This window comes from Nematolebias whitei, chromosome 9 (assembly GCF_014905685.2).
Source record: "Nematolebias whitei isolate Nwh7 chromosome 9, NemWhi1, whole genome shotgun sequence".
Lineage (NCBI taxonomy): Eukaryota > Metazoa > Chordata > Actinopteri > Cyprinodontiformes > Rivulidae > Nematolebias > Nematolebias whitei.
Window position 1 is genome coordinate 9,772,109 of NC_056506.1, and position 21,469 is coordinate 9,793,577.

Consider the following 21,469-nt stretch of genomic DNA (forward strand, 5'->3'; position numbering starts at 1 on the left):
GAGGAGGATTGTGGAGAAGGTCTGATTCCAGACCTTGGGGGACCTGCGGAAGCAGTGGACTTGAGTCTGGAGTAGAAACATCCAGAGCCACCGTGCACAGGCATGTGCAGGAAACGGGCTACAGGTACCGCATTCTCCAGGTCAAGCCACTCTTGAACAAGAGACTGCATCAGAAGCATCTCACCTGGGACTGCTGCTGAGTGGTCCAAAGTTATGTTCTCTGATTACAGTAAAGTTTGCATTTCCTTTGGAAATCAAGGTCCCAGAGTCTGGAGGAAGAGAGGAGACACAGAATTCACATTGCTTGAGGTCCAGTGTCAAGTTTCCACAGTCACTGGGGTGTCATGTCATCTGCTGGTGTTGGTCCACTGTGTTTTATCGAGGGCAGGTCAATGCAGCTAGCTATCAGGAGATTTTGGAGCACTTCATGCTTCCATCTGCTGAAAAGCTTTATGGAGATGAAGATTTCATTTTTCAGCACAACCTGGCACCTGCTCACAGTGCCAAAACCACTGGTAAATGGTTTACTGACCATGGTATTACTGTGCTCAATTGGCCTGCCAACTCTCCTGACCTGAACCCCATAGAGGACATGTGGGATATTGTGAAGAGAAAGTTGAGAGACGAAAGACCCAACACTCTGGATGAGCTTAAGGCTGCTATCGAAGCATCCTGGGCCTCCATAACACCTCAGCAGTGCCACAGGCTGATTGCCTCAATGCCACACCGCACTGAAGCAGTCATTCATGCAAAAGGATTCTCGACCAAGTATTGAGTGCATAACTGAACATGATTATTTGAAGGTTGGGGTTTTTTGTATTAAAAACACTTGTATTTCATTGGTGGGATGAAATATGCTAATTTTTTGGGACAGGCATTTTGGGTTTTCATGAGATGTATGCCATAATCATCAGTATTAAAACAATGAAAGACCTGAAATATTTCAGTTGGTGTGCAATGAATCTGAAATATATGAAAGTTTTGTTTTTATCATTACATTATTGAAAATAATGACCTTTATCACAATGTGCTAATTTTTTTAGAAGGACCTGTACAGATTGGCAACAATAGGAGAAACTGGAGACCCCATAGCACACCCATGCTTCTGCCTATAATATTGCTCCCCATATGTGAAGTAGGTTGACTGCAGGCACAGTTTCAAGAGTTGACACAGTTTTTCTGTGGAAAGCGTGGTCCTGCTGCTCAGTGTGGTGTCTGATTTTAATCTTAAACTGCCCATCTCTACTGCATCATCAACAGGAATGCACATAAAGAGTGATGTGACATCAAAAGAGACCATTGTTTCATCAGTCTCCATGATGACATCCCTCACCTTATCTACAAAGTCCATGGTGTTCTGTATGTGGTGTTCTGAGCTGCCAACTAAAGAGATGAGTGCAGACACCAGATATTTGGAAACATTGTAAGTGAGTTAATCATGCTAACAATTGGTCTTAAAGGTACACCTTGTTTGTGGATTTTAGGTCAACCATACAGACTAGGTGTGGCCTCCCCTGGGTACAGTCTGTGGTACAGAATATGGTCAATAGTCTTGTCCTGCTCCAAAATTTTCAGGCAATCTATCAACTTCATCTTGTAACCACTTCCTGGATGCTGGTGAAGATTCTCAGTCATCAAGGACATGATGAATTCAAAAAGCGTTCAATACAAAAACAACTGGACTTTATTTGTAACAGAAGACGTTTCGCTCCTCATCCGAGGAGCTTTTTCAATTCAATGAGCAGTGAGTGAGAGATTCAGTTTATAAGGCTGAGTGAGATAAAACACACACACACATATGTAGATTTGACAAGTCACACCTCAACACATTAACTGTAGAGGTTTCTTAAGGTCATTGTTACTCTAATTCACAGATGAGACCCCTCTGTTCCCATCAAGTGTTAAAACCGGCTGGGAATCTATTTTAAAGTTGCATTATAGGTTTTTGAAAGTGGAAATCTGAGGCCCTCTCCTCTGTTAAGAGATGGCTTTTCCCTTTTTACATAAATTGTTTACTTCACCCCCCTCTCAAACCAGCTGTGTTCTCGGTCCAAAATGTGCACATTTTGGTCCTCAAAAGAGTGTCCCTTATCTGTGAGGTGGAAGTGAACAGCTGAATCTTGTCCTGAAGAGCTGGCTCTCCTGTGTTGAGCCATGCGTCTGTGAAGAGGCTGTTTAGTTTCTCCAATGTAGAGGTCTGGACAGTCCTCGCTGCATTGGACCACATACACTACACCACTCCGTTTGTGTATGGGTGTTTTGTCCTTAGGGTGGACCAGTCTCTGTCTGAGAGTCCTGCTGGGTTTGAAATGTACTGGGATGTTGTGTTTGTTGAAAATCCTTCTGAATTTCTCCGATACTCCAGCAACATAAGGGATGACAATGTTTTTCCATCTGTTGTTCTCCTTTTTCTGTTTATTAGTGTGTTTTGTAGATTTCCTCGCTGACTTGACAAAAGCCCAGTTTGGATATCCACATGTTTGGAGAGCTTCTTGAATGCGTTTCTGTTCCTTTTCCTTCCCTTCCGTCTTTGTGGGGACGCATTCGGCCCGATGTTGTAAAGTTCTGATGACAGAGAGTTTGTGTTCCAGTGGATGGTGGGAGTCAAACAGAAGATACTGGTCTGTGTGGGTTGGTTTTCTGTAAACTTCAATGTTGAGGCTGTCCTCTCTCTCCATCTGAACCAAACAGTCCAAAAAAGGCAGTTTGTTGTTGTTTGCATCCTCTCTGGTGAACTTGATGTTGTTATCGACCGAGTTAATGTGTCCGGTGAACGCTTCTATTTCCTTAGCTTGGATTTTGACCTAAGTGTCATCCACATAACGGAACCAATGGCTTGGCGTTGTTCCCTCATAGGAGTTTAGGGCTCACTGTTCCACTTTCTCCATGTAGAGATTGGCAACAATGGGTGACACTGGAGATCCCATGGCACAGCCGTGCTTCTGTCTGTAAAAACTGTCATTGAACTTGAAATAAGTGGTGGAGAGGCAGAGATCCAACAGGGTGTAGATCTGGTCTGGGGTGCAGTTGGTCCTGTTGATTAAGTTCTTGTCTTGTAAAAGTTGTTTTCTGACGGTTTCTACTGCTTCAGAGATGGGTATGCATGTGAAAAAAGAAGTCACATCATACGATACAAGGGTTTCTCTTGGGGTTAGTTTCAAGTGTTGAACTTTGTTAGCAAAATCAATGGAGTTTTTTGTGTGATGAGGTGTGTTTCCAACAAGAGGAGCTAAAATACCAGCCAGATGTTTAACAATATTGTATGTCACTGAGTTCATGCTGCTGACGATGGGTCTGAGTGGTGTTCCTTCTTTATGTATTTTTGGAAGTCCATAAAGACAGGGAGTGGCTTCCCCTGTGACTTCAGAAACTTCTTTTTTCACTTGCATACCCATCTCTGAAGCAGTAGAAACCGTCAGAAAACAGAAAACTTTTTGAATTCCCTTCCTGGATCTCTTTTCAGAGGTTCATAAGTGGTTAAGTCATTATGGAGTGTCATAACTTTCTCATGATATACTTTCTAGTTCAAAATCACTGTGCACCTTCCTTTGTCTGCTGGGAGAACGATGATGTTTTTGTCCTTGCTAAGAGTAGTGAGTGCATCCATCTCCTCTCTACTAATGTTGGAAGGTGGTGGTTTGGCATTGCTGAGGCAGACTGAACTTTGATTCTGAGTTGTTCTGCTTCACCCTCTTTAATTTTGTTGCTGCGGATGGCTGATTCTGTTGCTGTGATCATCTCCACCAGAGGAATTCTACTTGGTGCAACCGCAAAGTTCAGTCCCCTGGCAAGAATCTCTGTCTCCGGCTGGGTGAGCTGGCTGCCAGATAAAATCTTCACCCACTTTTCTGTCTCCATGGCATGTAATTGTCTACTGGAGTGTTGTCTTCAACTGACTGTGTTGTTACTGGAATTGTGATGGTTTTGACGAGTTATCAGTAAGTTAAACTTGTTTTGTTGTTGAGTCTTGGACTTGACATGCAGTGCAAAGCATGCCTGATCTGTACAGTCCATCACTTGCTGAAGTGTGGTCTGATCTAGGCACGTAGTTAAGTTTTTGTTTAATGACAATCCTTGAGTGACTTAACCACTTATGAACCTCTGAAAAGAGATCCAGGAAGTGGTTACAAGAAGAAGTTGATAGATTGCCTGAAAATTTTGGAGCAGTACAAGGCTATTAACCGTATTATGTACCACAAACTGTACCAGGGGGACGCCACACCTAGTCTGTATGGTTGACCTAAAATCCACAAACAAGGTGTGCCTTTAAGACCAATTGTTAGCATGATTAACTCACTTACAATGTTTCCAAATATCTGGCGTCTGCACTCAACCCTTTAGTTGGCAGCTCAGAACACTACATACAAAACACCATGGACTTTGTAGATAAAGTGAGGGATGTCATCATGGAGACTGATGAAACAATGGTCTCTTTTGATGTCACATCACTCTTTACTTGCATTCCTGTTGATAATGCAGTAGAGGTGGGTAGTTTAAGATTAAAATCAGACACCACTCTGAGCAGCAGGACCACACTTTCCACAGAACTGTGTCAACTCTTGAAACTGTGCCTGCAGTCAACCTACTTCACATATGGGGAGCAATATTATAGGCAGAAGCATGGGTGTGCTATGGGGTCTCCAGTTTCTCCTATTGTTGCCAACCTGTACATGGAGGAGGTAGAAAAGAGAGCCTTGACGTCCTTTTCAGGGACGCCTCCAAGTCATTGGTTCAGGTATGTTGACGACACCTGGATATAAATTAAATCTCAGGAAGTCCAACATTTTACTGACCACATCAACTCTGTGGATAAATACATCAAGTTCACACGAGAAGATGAAAAAAATGGCAGGCTGGCTTTCTTGGACTGTGAGGTCTCAGTCTCTGATAGAAAACATTTGCAAACTGAGGTGTATTGCAAACCCATCCACACAGACCAGTATTTGCAGTTTGACTCCCATCACAATTTGGAGCACAAGTTAGGAGTCATCAGGACTCTGTACCACAGAGCAGACAACGTCCCCACTAAATCAGGAGCCAGGCAGAAAGAGAAATCCCACACAAGACAGGCTCTAGAACAATGTGTATATCCTAACTGGGCCTTCCTGAAAGCAGAGAAAAAACCCAAACAGGATTCCAGTCAGCCATCAGGTGAAAAGGAGGAACCCAGACCCAGACCAGTGGTCATTCCGTATGTTGAGGGAGTATCAGAGAAACTGAGACGTTTATTTTCTAAACATAACGTCCCAGTGGCTTTTAAACCCCAAAATACATTACGGCAAAGACTGGTTCATCCCAAAGATCCAGTCCCCCGGCACAAACAGAGTAATATTGTGTATGCTGTTCAGTGTCAGGAGGGCTGTGATCAGTCTTACATCGGGGAAACTAAACAGCCACTGGCCAAAAGGATGGCCCAGCACAGAAGATCAACATCATCAGGCCAGGATTCTGCAGTCTACACTCATCTCCAGGCCAGCGGTCACTCTTTCAGGGATGAAGATGTTCACATCCTGGACAGAGAGGAACGATGGTTTGAGAGAGGAGTACAGGAGGCCATCTTTGTGAAAAGAAATCGTCCATTGTTAAACAGGGGTGGAGGCCTCCGGGTTCAACTGTCCCCCTCTTACAATGCTGTGATTGCTAGTATCACTCAGCCCTCTGTGAATAGTAAACAGCCATCAGTGTGCTAATGATCCATTGTTAGGCTGATGGTCCTTCTTGAGCATGTGATCAGCTGGTTTTGGTTGTCAGCAGCAAACTGGTTGATCCACTCTGAGAAGGTGCTATTTAAAAGACTTGAGCTGAAAACAGCACCTCAGACTGAGGACGTCTTTTGGATGAGAGACGGAACGTTTCTATATTTTTTTGCTTTGTTTTGTTTTTTGTTTTTTTGAATGTCCAGAGGACCAGATTGAACTTTTTTGGATTTTTCTACCTGGATTATTGAGCATGCATCAGGATGTCAATGGTCATCTTTTGGACAACTGTCAAGTCAGCAGTATTCCTAGGCTGAGAGACCATTTAAAGGCCTTTGTTTTGAGTTAATAAGCTGATTAGAGTGTGGCACCAGTTGTCCAATATTGAACCTTTTCACAATATTCTAATTTTCTGAGATACTGAATTTGGGGTATTCATTAGTTGTCCGTTATAATCATCAACATTAAAAGAAATAAACATTTGAAATATACTGGTCTGTGTGTAATGAATGAATGTACAAGTTTCACTTTTGAATGGAATTACTGAAATAAAATAAACTTTTTCACGATATTCTAATTTTATAACCAGCACCTGTAAGTGAGAAGGACTGACTCTGTAAATAGGTGGAAACCAACCATTACATTCTTCACAGTCCAGCGTCCTCCAATTACAACGTGGTTATTTTTGTTTACTCACAGTTGAGGCAAGGAGGGCTTGAGGAAGGGGTCCGAATCATTGCCGTTGACCACCTTCGTTTTGCGCTGCTTGGGTTCAGATGTGGAGGTCACGGACAGGGAGGGAGACACGGGGTTCGGGGGTTTCCTTTTGGCGAGCAGCTTCCTCTGTCGCTCAATGTCTTCCCTCTGCTGGTTGATGCACTCCTGTTGCCTGCCAAACAGAAAGGAAGTCATTACAATTAAAACAGAACCAGTCCTTTCAGAAACATGACATGTTTGGAATCCTCACTTGATCAGGTTTTGAAATGCGTATCCGTCAGTCCACTGCTCTGTGTAGGAGGCGCCATGTCTGACGGTGGTGAAGTGACCAAGGCGGAGGCGATCTCGCATGCTCTTCTCACGACATGACTGCTTCTCCTGGATGCTCTTTAAAAACAAACAAAACAAAAAACCAGGTTGATTCACATTTACTGAACTGCTGAAGGTTTCCCAACCTTTCATCAACGTTTCAGCTGAAAGGAATTCTCATTCAAGAACTCAATGGGAAAAGCACCAACTTAAAGTAACGAGTACCACATACAGCACATTATACACCCATCAACAAACTATTATACAGCAATCTGCACTAGCCTGGGCAAAGACCTTTTACAACATTTGACATATACAGGGGTGTCAAACTCCAGGCCTCGAGGGCCGGAGTCCTGCAACTTTTAGATGCGTCTCAAATGCCACACAGCTGAATCATATGACTGACTTATCCTCTCAGCGCAGTCAAGTTCTCCAAAGTCCTGCTTAGGGTGCGAATCTTTCAGTGTGTGGTGATCCGATTCGATTCCGATTTTTGGGGTCACGATTTGATTCAAAATAGTTTCTTCGATTCGGAAACAATTTTCAATTCAGAAACAATTTTTCTATTGAAATGGTCATAAATTTTGTTTCAATTATAATGTGTATGTAACTGACAAGCTGAAAAGATTAAACATTAATGTAAACAAATGGAACATATATTTAAAACAATCATTTTAGGTTCCTTACTGTATCAAATATTTTGATTAATTTTATATTTATACCAAAAATAGGAAAAAATATAGGAGTCCATAAAATTCTGTAACTTAAATTAACAGTATTAGGTTAGCTTAGCTGCCTGAATTTTTCTAAAATAAATAAATAAATAAATTAATTAATTAAAAAAAATTAAAATCTAGGAATAAAAAATTCATCTATCCATCATCTTTATCCACTTCTTCCTTTACGGGTCACAGGGGTCACTGGTGCCCATGTCCAGTCATCACTGTGTGAGAGATGGGAGACACCTGGACAGGTCTCCAGTCCAGCACAGACAAATAATTAATTCAAAATATATAAATAAAAAAGTAAACGGACTTCATCCTACCATACATAGTATATTAACCTTTAACTCAACATAAAACAACGACTTCACAATTTTTTTTAAACCATATTGCTCAAACATTTGTTATATTTTCAAAACTTAAGCTAATATGAACCAGACATAACAGTCTTAACCATATTAATTCATATTTAGTAAATCTTTAAGAAAATTTCAAAACCTGTGCAAGTTTGCACAAAAACTTCTTCTGAACTGTAATTTATAAACCATCTAAACTGTATCATTTAGAACTGGCTCCAAGTGATGCGTCTCATCTGGCCTCTCTTCAACCTGTTAAAAAGACAAATTACATTAAGTTTGTTGTACAACTTCTCTATATAAGTTTTAGTATAATATGAAAAAAAATAGCTACCTTTGAGCTGCATCAGAGCTTCTCCCATTTGTTGTTTTATGATGAAGTTGTGGTGCTGCTTTATCGCAAAAAAAATCTACGTGAAGGAATAACGTACATTGGATCCAGCATATTAAAAAGAAACCTAAACACCTTCCACTGAGCAGTCTGCTCATAAATCCTCTTTGTGATATGGCAGGAGAAGGAGAGGGAAATCTTCGCAGCCTTTGGGGAAGCCTGGAAGTTTGTTGCAGAGTTCGTTGCTCAGCTGCTTTCACTTTCATCTTCCGTGCATTTTGTCGTATTTCCAAAATATTGTAGCGCAATTTTATTTTACACTTCTTGTAAACAACTGTGCTCTTGTTAAGCTCTGTCTTCCCCCAGACCATTGTAGAATCTGAAATTATTTTTAAAGACGAAGAAGCAAGTTGAATCGCGCTGTCTCCCTCCTCAATGCTAGCACTTCATTCAGATAAAGGGAGCTGGCTAACTAGCTTGCTGTACGGTGGCCTACATGGCCCAATTCTACGGCGACCGAGCGGGGAGTAAGAGCGGAAAAAATATAAAACTTAAACGCATTTTAAAATCGATTTATGGGCCTTTAGAAATGATTCAGAATTGCCAGGACTAAGAATCTAGATTCTTTTTTTAAAAAAATCGATTTTTTTTCTGCACCCCTAGTCCTGCTAATGACCTCCTTATTTCATTCAGCTGTGTGGCATCAGAGACATCTAAAAGTTGCAGGATTCCGGTCCTCGAGGCCTGGAGTTTGACGCCTGTGACGTAGGAGCTCAAATACCTAGGGTCCAGGAAAACAGGAAGTGTTACAAAAAGATGAAGAAGAGAGTCCAGGCAAGATGGAGTGGATGGAGAAAAGTTTCAAGAGTGATTTGTGACAAAAGGGTGTCGGCAAAGGTCAAAGGAAAAGTTTACAAGACAGTGGTAAGACCAGCTATGTTGTATGGTCTGGAGACAGAGACATTGCCAAAAAGACAGGAGACAGACCTGGAAGTGGCAGAAATGAAAATGTTGAGGTTCTCCTTAGGAGTGGCAAGGATAGATAAGATTAGGAATGAGATCATCAGAGGTACAGCACAGGCTGAACAACTGGGAGATAAAGTTAGAGAGGCCAGACTGAGATGGTTTGGATATGTTCAGAGGAGGGACAGTGGTTTGGACATGTCCAGAGGAGGGACAGTGGTTTGGACATGTCCAGAGGAGGGACAGTGGTTTGGACATGTCCAGAGGAGGGACAGTGGTTTGGACATGTCCAGAGGAGAGAAAGTGGGTATATTGGTAGAAGGATGTTAAAAATGCAGCTGCCAGAAAAAAGACATAGATGGAAGCAGTTAGAGAGGACAGAGAGATGGAGGACTTGCTGAAGGAGGAACAGCTGAAAAAAGAAAAGTTTATTTTAATGCCGCACCATTAAGTCCTTAACCTTTTTCTTTTCAATGCGATTCTTAAAATGTTTTGCTCTAAATGAGAAACACAGATAAAGGCAGTTCAGTCTGACCTAGATGTGATAAAGTCCTAGTGATCTTATCCAGGCTCTGTGTTCAACAGGAAAAAAAACATCTGCCTGTGTTCCAGACATCTCATCGCCGACCTGATCATCAGCTTGGCGTTTAAATCTCTTAGACTTGGAGGGTTACTTCCTCTTTCCTGTGGCTCCGGCTCAGCTTTAAGATCGACATGTGTCCAACAACACATACCTTCTCTATGAGCAGCTTCTTGCTCATGGTGATGCACTTGTTCAGCCTCTCCTTGTATTTCTCCAGGAGTTTTTGCTGTTCATCAATCTGTCTCCGTAGGTCACAATTAGCCTGTTGAAAGGAGCACAGCATGAAACCGTGTGATTTTCAATAAAGCAGGTACAACATACTTCATGCGCCACTTTGACGTTGACAAATTATTACAGCTATCTAAAGCAATGACCCAGACAAGTAAAGACTTCATCTCAACTCAGACTTTGGTTTGTGACCTTGGAGCTGGGGTGAGGAAAAGGTTATGTGACACTCCGTCCAGTGATGATGCACATATGTGTGAAGTTTCATTACATCATCTTGAGTGGACTAGAAGTTTTTGCCCACACAAAACAAATTTTATATATGCACAGAGACTGTACCATGATACGTCTGTGCTTTGATGGGCGTATATTAATAAAATTAATAAGACTGGAGGAAGGGGGAGGAAAACAAATGAAGAGTCAGAACTCACTCTAAGCAGGTCATCTATTCGCCCTTCTTTCTTCTCCAGGTCCAGATTTTTGTTGCTCTCCAGTGCAGCAAGTTTCAGGCCCGTCAGCTCAGTCTAGGAGAAAATATCACCAATAAGCAAACTACATTCGTTAAATCAAATGATGTAAAAATAGACCTGTTTCATTTAGTCTCTGTGCGTTGTTATACCTGGACACATTTGCTTGAAGCAGCTTTGAGACTGTGCTCCCCAAAGCACAGACTGGTGGGTGAGGAGCTATTCTGACGGATCTACACACGGAAAGTCAAATAAAACCTTACAATTCACAGAGACATTCATCAGAAATCACCAAAAATAAGAATCAACTCAGAGAAATACTCACAATAGAGCCTGGAGCAGAGTGTGAGCTCTGAGGCCAGCGGCGAGCAGAGGGCAGGCCTCGAACTGGACTAGAACCGTTTCCACCCTGGAACTTTGCAGAGAAGCTAATCGTGAGATTTTTGGTTCAAGTGACCAGATTTCTGACAAGAATGGAGAAACTGTATTACTCACATCAAAGTAGTCGCTGATCTTGGGCCCACGAGTGGAAGTCTTCCCTGCACAAAATATAATTACATGTAAGGGAAAGCTGTCCGGAAGCTGCGTTAGCCCAAAACTCCCCACTCAACATACCCTGACTGCCCTCAGAATAGGTGTCAGCTTTCCTCTTCCTCCCCCGGGACGATTCAGAGTGCTTCTTCTCTGGGGTCTGCCAATTGATACAAAACAAAATAAGAAGAAAGGTGTACATCAATTGTTTTAACTAAAAAAGCAGAAACCAGGGCTGGCAGGGAAAGAGCAGGACGAAGAAGTACATATAGAGTAGGCAGGGGAGCTCCCTCTTTTCCAATCAGAGTTCTGGGAAAGGAGGAGAAAGGTGAAGGTAGCAGGACAGACAGAACCAAGAGTGGATTTCAATACTTTAACATACACACGTTATCAAACAGCCTAAACGTCTCCTTGGTATGTAATTAAGGCTAAAAGGAGTGCCTCTGTGTGGACTTACCTCCGACTCTTTGTCACTCGACGAGCCCAGACTTCCATAGCTGTGGTTTGACGACTCGTTGGCCAGACCCTACACAAACACAAATGAATAAGCGATACACCGATGGCCCCCATCCCTGAGGGATTTGAAAAGTGAATGTTTATAGTTTGAGTGTTTTTGGACTGGAATTGAACAGGAGATGAAAGGAAGCAATGTATTACTGACAGACTTTCAAGTGAGGAGGAGATACACTGTGGAGGAGAACAGAGGGAGTTCTTTATTGTCCGAGGCAGAGCAGAGTGATGGATCCTGGAGAGTAGAGGGAGCCATTTTATCAAAAACCAGGTGCAATGGAGGGGCCAGGGGTGGCCATTGGTGGCCATGACCCCCAAAAATTAAGCTTCAGCCCAGTCATTTGAGGAAACTAAACTTTTAACCAATGTAATAAATAGAAAGCGTAGTTTCCTCAAATGATTGGGGTGGCCAGTTTACATTTTAAATTTTGATGTGGCAACCCGATTTTTAAAAAGAACCTTTCTTGCGCATAGATGCAGCCACACACTAAAATGGAAGTCAACACCTTGCTTTTTTTTCCCCAAGTTATCATGCTCACAACATACAGACGGACGGAGGGGAGGGTATTTCTCATCATTGCTTGATGACGGGGGTCAACATGATGATTTTTGACATGAGGCAGAGAAGGAAGGTAGATGTTTTATGTGTCCAAGAGACCAAGTGGAAGGGCAGCAAGGCTCGCAGCTGGAGAAGGTCCAAACTGTTTTACCATGGTGTGGATAGAAAAAGAAATGCAGTAGGGGTATTCCTGAAAGAGGAGTTGGCAAAGAACGTAGTAGAGGTGAAAAGAGTAACAGATGGGTTATGTCCCTGAAGGTAGGAGTAGAAGGTCTGATGCTAAACATTGTCAATGGTTATGCTACACAGGTTGGATGTGATATGGAGGAGAAAGATACATTTAGGATGGACCTGGATGAAATATTCCCAGGGAGGAGAGAGTAGTGATCGGAGCAGACCTTAATGGAAATGTTTGTGAAGGAAACAGAGGGGATGAGGAAGTGATGGGTAGGTTTGGTGTCAAGGAAAGAAACCAGGAAGGACAGATGGTGGTGGATTTTGCTAAGAGAATGGAAATGGCTGTAGTCAACACTAGGGCTGGGTCACGTCATATTGTTCACGTTAATACCAGAAAAAAAAGCTTGCCAGGGAAAATAAATTATATCATGATATGCTAATTTCATGACGTACTACGCAAGGGCGCTCCGCCCCGTTAACCGAACGTGCCAAACTACCGAACCGAACTGCGCACCCCCCCACCCCTTCACCTGTCGGTACTAGCGTAAACGCTCATTAGTTGTGCGCAATACTAGCTAGCTAAAAAGCTAAAAACAAACAACATGCAGTTCAGCTCTCTCTCTACCCAGCTCTAAACTGCGGGTACAGACAGCTCAACTGTCTCTCCCTCCCCCCAACCCGCTCTAAGCTGCCGGTACAAACGCAGCTTGGCTTTTTTCTCTCCCCCCACCCAGCTCTGAGCTGCCGGTGCAGCTCGGCTGCGTCTCCCCCTGCTCTAAACTGCCGGTACAAACACACGCAGCTCAACAGTGTCTCGAGTTCCACAATCAGTCCATCCATGGACCAAGAAAAGGGGCAGGTGATCAAAGACAGAGCAGTGAGAGAAATGGAATAATTCCTGCAGGAACATAGGAGGCTGAAACACCAACAAGCTTCAGGGTCAGCCGGACACATTGTTTTGAAAATTATAACTCATTTAAAGACAACATATATTTTGTTGTATGTTACATTTATGCTCAACAGATCTTAAGCTTCATTTCATTTTATTTAGTTATTTTGGGAAACTCACCTGCACTTTAGTTTTTGTGGTGGATTTATTGCTCTATATTTTGTGCAGACTTTTTCAATCTAAATAACAGAAGGACAATTTTATTTTTTATTTTTATACTTGGCAACTGAATACTTTACTGAATAAAGTAATTTCAGTAAAATTAACCCTTGTTTATAAATTTTTTTTATAATATTGCAAAGCAACACAAGTTAATTTTGTCAAATGAATGCGATTTCTTTTTTTTGTTGTATCACGAAATTTATCGTTATCGTCAGAATGCTCTGAAATATCACAATATTGTGGCGGACACAAATGTATATATTTCACGTCAGAATGTGCTCTTATTGTGAAAGGGACAGAATATAAAGGAGCGAATCAACGGTTGTAATTCATTCGTTTTTTCTGAGCTTGATGGTGGAAGACAAAAGGCTAAGGAAGAGTTTGTTAGCATGGAGCGTCTTGGCATTGTGAGACGTTCCAAAAGTCCATGGGCATCCCCCTTGCACATGGTGCCAAAGGCCGATGGGGGTTGGCAAGCCTGTGGGGATTTTCGGCGCTTTAACAACGTAATCAGTAACGACAGGTACCCAGTCCCTCACATTCAGGATTTTTCTGCCCGCCAGGTGGGGGCAACTGTTTTTTCCAAGGTAGATTTGGTGCGGGGCTACCATCAGGTTCCTGTCCATGCCTTAGATGTACCAAAAACCACAGTTATCACACCTTTTGGTCTTTTGAGTTTTTACGGATGCCCTTCGGCCTTAAAAACACAGCGCAGACGTTCCAGTGACTTATGGATTCGGTCCTGCAGTGTATGCCATTTTTGTTCGTCTATTTGGATGATATATTGGTGGCTTGTCCCTCGGTGGCAGAACACATGGTGCACCTTCGCCAGCTGTTTGTTCGGCTCAGTGAGTACGGCCTGATCGTTAAACCAGCTAAATGCCAGTTTGGTCTGCCTGCTGTTGAGTTCCTGGGACACAGAGCGTCTGCTCAAGGGGCGGTTCCCCTACCTGCCAAGGTTGAAGCTGTTTTAGTTTTTCCTCGCCCTCCCACAGTGAAACCCCTACAGGAGTTTTTGGGGATGGTGAACATTTATAACAGTTTCATCCAACGGGCAGCTTATACATCCTTTGTATGAAGCACTTAAGAGACAAAAAAGGGGACCAGCAAATAGAGTGGACCCCAGAGAAGGTACAGGCATTCAATGATGCCAAATAGGCTTTGGCTAATGCTGCACTTTTGGCCAATCCATCTCTAGCGGCTCCTTTGGCTCTGACAACTGATGCCGCTGATTCTGCAGTTGGAGCAGTTTTTGAACAAAGGGTGGATGGACCATTGCAACCCCTTCCTTTTTTTAGCAGAAAACTCAGGGATGTTGAAAAAATATATAGCAACTTTGATAGGGAACTGCTTGCTCTTTTTCTGGCAACGCGGCATTTCCGCTTCATGTTGGAGGGCAGAGACTTTATTGCTTGTGTTGACCATAAGACTCTCACTTTTTCAATGGTCAAAGTTTCTGAACAATGGTCGTCACGGCAACAACGGCATTTGTCCACCATTTTGGCATTTACTACGGACATTCAGCATGTGTATATACAAATACACACATATATACACACACATATATATATACATACACATATACACACACATATATATATACAGGTCCTTCTCATAAAATTAGCATATTGTGATAAAGGTCATTATTTTTCCATAATGTAATGATAAAAATGAAACTTTCATATATTTCAGATTCATTGCACACCAACTGAAATATTTCACGTCTTTAATTGTTTTAATACTGATGATTATGGCATACAGCTCATGAAAACCCAAAATGCCTGTCCCATAAAATTAGCATATTTCATCCCACCAATGAAAAACAAGTGTTTTTAATACAAAAAACGCCAACCTTCAAATAATCATGTTCAGTTACGCACTCAATACTTGGTTGGGAATCCTTTTGCATGAATGACTGCTTCAATGCAGCGTGGCATGGAGGCAATCAGCCTGTGGCACTGCAGAGGTGTTATGGAGGCCCAGGATGCTTCGATAGCGGCCTTAAGCTCATCCAGAGTGTTGGGTCTTGCGTCTCTCAACTTTCTCTTCACAGGTTCTCTATGGGGTTCAGGTCAGGAGAGTTGGCAGGCCAATTGAGCACAGTAATACCATGGTCAGTAAACCTTTTACCAGTGGTTTTGGCACTGTGAGCAGGTGCCAGGTCGTGCTGAAAAATGAAATCTTCATCTCCATAAAGCTTTTCAGCAGATGGAAGCATGAAGTGCTCCAAAATCTCCTGATAGCTAGCTGCATTGACCCTGCGCTTGATAAAACACAGTGGACCAACACCAGCAGATGACATGACACCCCAGTGACTGTGGAAACTTGATACTGGACCTCAAGCAATGTGAATTCTGTGTCTCCTCTCTTCCTCCAGACTCTGGGACCTTGATTTCCAAAGGAAATGCAAAATTTATTGTAATCAGAGAACATAACTTTGGACCACTCAGCAGCAGTCCCAGGTGAGATGCTTCTGACGCAGTCTCTTGTTCAAAAGTGGCTTGACCTGGGGAATGCGGCACCTGTAGCCCATTTCCTGCACACGCCTGTGCACGGTGGCTCTGGATGTTTCTACTCCAGACTCGGTCCACTGCTTCCGCAGGTCCCCCAAGGTCTGGAATCGGCCCTTCTCCACAATCCTCCTCAGGGTCCGGTCACCTCTTCTCGTTGTGCAGCGTTTTCTGCCACACTTTTCCCTTCCCACAGACTTCCCACTGAGGTGCCTTGATACAGCACTCTGGGAACAGCCTATTCGTTCAGCAATTTCTTTCTGTGTCTTACCCTCTTGCTTGAGGGTGTCAATGATGGCCTTCTGGACAACAGTCAGGTCGGCAGTCTTACCCATGATTGCGGTTTTGAGTAATGAACAAGGCTGGGAGTTTTTAAAAGCCTGAGGAATCTTTTGCAGGTGTTTAGAGTTACGTCGTTGATTCAGATGGTTAGGTTAATAACTTGTTTAGAGAACCTTTTCATGATATGCTAATTTTTTGGGACAGGCATTTTGGGTTTTCATGAGCTGTATGCCATAATCATCAGTATTAAAACAATTAAAGACCTGAAATATTTCAGTTGGTGTGCAATGAATCTGAAATATATGAAAGTTTCATTTTTTATCATTACTGTAGTGAACTTGACCTGATGTCAAAACTAAGCCTAAGGTCAAAACCCTTGACCTTAAGAACCTTGTGGGACAGAAACTGTCATTTCATTGATTTGAATCCAGAAATACAGGTTCACCCATCCTGAGACTTTCTTTCTTGAAAATTCAAGTGAAAGAACACTCTCTTTTCTATTATCATTACTGTTTTACAAATGTTTGATAATCAAAGTGTTTTAGTTCAAACATTTTAGATGTTACAGTGAACTAATCAATTTTATTAACTGTAAAACAGTAACAATGATTTTTTAGTTGCTTATGCAAAGTTAGAATTCATGTTAAGGTCTGTTACAGAGTAATTATGCATTTTCTGATTTCTGTCTTTGAATGAGCAGTGTACGTTTTCCAAGGTCAGGAGTCGAAGCAGACAAGTGTTGGAACAACTGTCTTGTTTTTAAATCCTCTCAGACGTAAACAGAGAAGTTGGCACCTGTTTCTCCAAACTCGCCCAAACATTTCTCTCGCCTGTCTGGGGAACATTTTCAATCTGTTCCAATAACATTCTTGCTGTTTTCTGACTTCTAGTAACCTCTTACGTCACAAACCACACCCCTGTCTGGTCGACATTGACCAATCAGGGACTCCCAAATGAACCGGAAATAGAGCCCTTTAAAATGTCGGTACTTCCTAGTTCTCTCAGATGATCGCAGTTCTGTGAAGTTTCAGTTCTGTGAGTTGCCGTTGGAGTCGGGCTGGAGAGTTTGCAGCTCCAGTCGTTTGGGAGAACAGAAGTCCAGCCATGATAAGGCTCTTCCGAGATTGGGATTATAACATCTATTCCCTCTGAGTGGAACTCGGACGAACCCCACTCATGTGAGGTCCACTGGCTGAGGTGAACTTGTGTCAGACGGGATATCGTCACTACTTCGGACGAGTCACAGCCATCCTATGGAGACGCTGGACAGGTAGCGTTAACTGGAACTCCGTATCCGCTGATTCATCTTCAGAGAGGTAACGAGTCAAGTTCACTACCGAGCGTACCGAGGAAAGCTGGGTTCGAATGGAGAGTGTCGGTTCTGGTCAACACTCTCCCTCACACACCATCTTTTACTCCCTTTAAACTTCATTTTCCATCTTTAAATTCTTCTATCAAGTAGAAATCATTCCAGATATTTTAGAAATGTCTGTGTAAAGTGCTCATCCACCGCCGTGTGGATACTTGATCATAATTGTACAGCTTGCTGATTAATTATGTTGTTATTTTCATATTTTGCCAAATTAATGTAAATGTTTGATGTGTTAAACTTGATTCTGTTAATAAATGACCCACTGTCGTGGTGAGTCAAAGATAATTAACGTCTCACGTCCACATTTCATTAAATTCAATGCACGTTTATATTCAGTCCAGAAAAATGAAAGAATCCGTTTTAATTGATGAATATATCTCAGCATCTGTTCATCTACATACTGGTGGCCCGTGACGTGTTCATAAATGGACTGTGTATTCGTGTAAAGATTGATTTTACGTGTTGGCATGAAAAATAGCAGAGAATCAGCTGTGCTGAAACGCAGCGGCTGAGCTGCGCGCTTGGAGAAAAACACTGCATGTTTACGCTGTGATGTTTTGAAGCTGAAATTCGGTCAATGTGTCTTTATGAAAGCTGAAATTGTACGTCTGTTATGTGTAACTAAAGCTGGGTTTGTGTGGAAACGCTTTATTCTGTAAAACTGTGGTCCAGACGTGACTCTGGTCCGGCTTGTTTTGATAAGTTCGAACGAGTTTGTTTTAAATGGTGGGAAAGATGTTTTTAATGCTGGGGCGCCGACTCCGTGCAGCTCAGAGCTTGATTTGTGACATTTGTAGCAGAAAATGGTGCATTTTGACAGTTTAAAAGGCAAAAAAGTTGACGGACTTGTTCAGATAAAGGCTACATGCTAGTGGAAAAAACGGTCCGTGATTGGTTGAAAACGGCTGAGTTGGAACGCTGTGTGTCGCTGAGGAGTGAGTGACGTGCCTACGTCACTTCCTCTGACCCCATTGTTGCTCTGTCATTGGTGGATTCAGTCACGTGACCCGGAAATAAGTTCGGTTGCACCGAACCTTCTCTGTGCTTAAAATCTGCTTTTTACAAGTTGACAAACGCTTTAAAGTTGATTCTGATACGTTGCTCCGTGTCTTTGAAGCTCTAATCGCTACAATTTTGCCACGTTTGAGTAAAAAATCCGTTCAAAAATGTTGGTTTTAACGGACGAAGACGTAAACACTGGCCTCTTGCACTCCCAAGATGCCGTCCAAACGGCTTTACATATTTTAACAAATTCAATTATTGGTAAGCAATTAGACCAATTGGAACAACTTGATGAAAATCAAAGAGAAGCAGAACTGAAAAGTTTGGCAAAGGGAGCTACGGTAAACGAAGATAATAAATCGAGCCGTGAACGGTTAGCAAAAATTTCTCTGCTTCTCAAAGCGGAATTGGACAATGAGGTTGCACAAAATGTCATGCTATCCAGAGGATATGCATCTGAAAAGGAGAGGTGTGACGAATTGATGAATGAGTCTGCATTGGAGGCAGAAAGAGTTCAGATTGAGAGGGACCTCTCAAAGACTGAGCTGTCAGTACAGGCTCAATCATATGAGGAGAGGATTAGGGATAAAGACCGTGTGTACCAAGCCGTGTGTTTAGACAACGATGTGCTACAACAACAGTTGCAGCTCGCATCAAAGGAGCTGGAGGATTGCAAAGCGGAAAAGGCGGTATTGCTCCAACATTGTCGGCATTTACAAAGTGAATGTCAGACATCACAGGAGCGCCTGAAAGCTTGTGAGGAGAATCTAGCCACAGCAACAAACAAGATTTCTGACGTGGGGCGAGCTGGTCTGGGACTCAGAGACGAACAAGGTCAGGGTCCGGGTCAGCCACAACCACCCCAGACTGATGCTGTTGCACCTCCTCCTCTTGGCCCCATTCTGTCACCCACACCCCCATCTCGGGCGGTAGGGACAGACCTGCACCGACTTGCACCTCCTATTCTTAGTCCCGTTCTAACACCCCCATCTCGGGTGATAGGGACGGATCTGCACCGACTTGCACCTCCTATTCTTAGTCCCGTTCTAACACCCCCATCTCGGGTGATAGGGACGGATCTGCACCGACTTGCACCTCCTACTCTTAACACCATTCCGTCATCCCCACCCCCATCTCGGGTGGTAGGGGCAGACCTTCACCAATTTGCACCACCAACCACACAAGAGAGACCGTTGATACTGTCTCCTTTAATGGATGATTTGCAAAAAATCTCAAAATATGTACAACGCTTTGTACCTGGACCGATGGGTTCATCTGGAACAAAAGCGTATCTCAGAGATCTTGAGTTCAGATTGAGAGGTTATCCTAATGCTACGGTTGAGGATAAGATCAGTCTGATAAGGCTCACTTCGGACAGGGAGGTGTTCACCTTCATCGAGCGTCTACCTGATGCAACGAGAAGGGATTACAACCTTCTGTGTGAAGCTTTGATCAGAGAGTACGACTCCTGCACGGGACCTGCTGGTTTCCCAGCTGCAGACAAGGTCACGCAGGGCAAAACTGAACATCCAAGATTTTATTACAAAAGAATCTTCCAAGCTTATTTTGGTAACAGAAATGAAACCGGAATGGAGGAAGAGGAAGGTTTTAAGTTTGTTTTCAGCAAAAATCTCCACACTGATTTTAGACGATCAGTACAAATGATGGCAAATTTCAGAGAAAAATCCATCAGTGAGATTAAACAGTGTGCTGTGAATGTGTTCGAGGCATGCCCTCATGCTAAGACGCCCATAGAAGTGTTTCCTAGTGTAAAGGTTAAACCCCTCCCTCTTGAACTGGAAGGACGGCGTGCCTCGCCGCCTCCTCCTAAGAAAGTTGAGAGAAAACAGTCTGTTCAAACTAACAAACCGCGTCCTGAAGGTGCGCGCTGGGACAAAAAAGCTCCTCTTTCAGAGGATGAACGTGATTATCGTAAAAGGGGTGATCGTAGGACGCAAAGATATGGGAACCCATATCATCAGGGGCAGTACGTAAAGGAACCCCCAAAAGACGTACCTGACCTTCCCCTACCTCGGACGAAACGAACCGAGGCGAAAAAAATCACAAAAGTTCCAGAAACAAGGCCCTACACCTCTGAGCTCGGAGGAGACAGAGAAAATACGCAGGTTGTTAGAAACTTTGAAACACACTGACACGGGAACCCAACCAGGAGCACTATGCAGTAATATGATCACTATTACATCTGAGGGCGCGAATGACAACATTACAGATGTCGGTGGGACACACCAAGACATTGTTGTTGTTGCCTCAAACAACCCCTCATCGGAAGAAGGGGGGGTAAAAACACACACAAACGATGACGAGTCATCGCAGGCTGAACACTCAGAAACAGCTGCTGCTGTGCTGACGGTTCAGACAAACCAAGATTACACAGATAAGGCTGAACGCATGAAGAAGCGTCAGAAAAACCCAAAAGGTTTCTGTGTAACTTTATCAGAAAGGGGGCCGCCAAAAAGGCATACCTGTCGGTAACACTCGAAGGTGTCCTCACACACGAAGCACTTCTGGACGGTGGGGCAGACATAACAATTATGTCAGCTAAACTGTTCGAGGAGCTGAGGACGGCCGCTGCCAGTGTTAACAGGATGATACCTCTCTCTGAATGTGCTATAGAAATGCAGGGTCTCTCAGAGAAGAGAACAACCCTGACAGCTATAGCAATGGTTCACATGCAGATTGGCAAAATGACACTGTACCACCCAGTACACGTGTCTCGTGTTGACTCATTCCCATTCTTGGTTGGCCAGGACTTTATAAATCGCTTCGACGCGATTATAGATTATGGTGATCAAACAATGTGGACCAAAGTGAGCAAACCACTGCCAATAGGTACGCCTCCGGGGTGTGACACAGACTGCCCAACAGCAGGTACCGCGGAAGGCGCAAAGGACTCCTCAGCCGAGGACACGAGCCCGGTGAGTACTCCTCTGACATCATGTGAAACCAAAGAAACCCACCCAGTGGTCCAAACTCTGACCCAACAAGACAGCCTCCTCTGTGAGCTGGAGAAGTCAGAGTCCACCAA

The 21,469-nt window shown here is 43.2% G+C and overlaps 1 protein-coding gene across 1 annotated transcript in view; it reads right to left on the reverse strand.

The window, feature by feature from the left end:
* Positions 1 to 21,469, reverse strand: part of LOC119414868 (serine/threonine-protein kinase tousled-like 1-B) — a 101,164-nt gene that overhangs the window by 75,559 nt on the left and 4,136 nt on the right. Inside the window, exons 3-11 of the mRNA XM_037681989.1 lie at positions 11,358 to 11,426; positions 10,985 to 11,060; positions 10,865 to 10,908; positions 10,695 to 10,784; positions 10,522 to 10,602; positions 10,334 to 10,426; positions 9,829 to 9,939; positions 6,664 to 6,800; positions 6,394 to 6,585 (exon numbers count right to left, since the gene is read on the reverse strand). Coding sequence (XP_037537917.1) covers positions 6,394 to 6,585; positions 6,664 to 6,800; positions 9,829 to 9,939; positions 10,334 to 10,426; positions 10,522 to 10,602; positions 10,695 to 10,784; positions 10,865 to 10,908; positions 10,985 to 11,060; positions 11,358 to 11,426 — 893 coding nt within the window. The remainder of the gene's footprint in view (positions 1 to 6,393; positions 6,586 to 6,663; positions 6,801 to 9,828; positions 9,940 to 10,333; positions 10,427 to 10,521; positions 10,603 to 10,694; positions 10,785 to 10,864; positions 10,909 to 10,984; positions 11,061 to 11,357; positions 11,427 to 21,469) is intronic.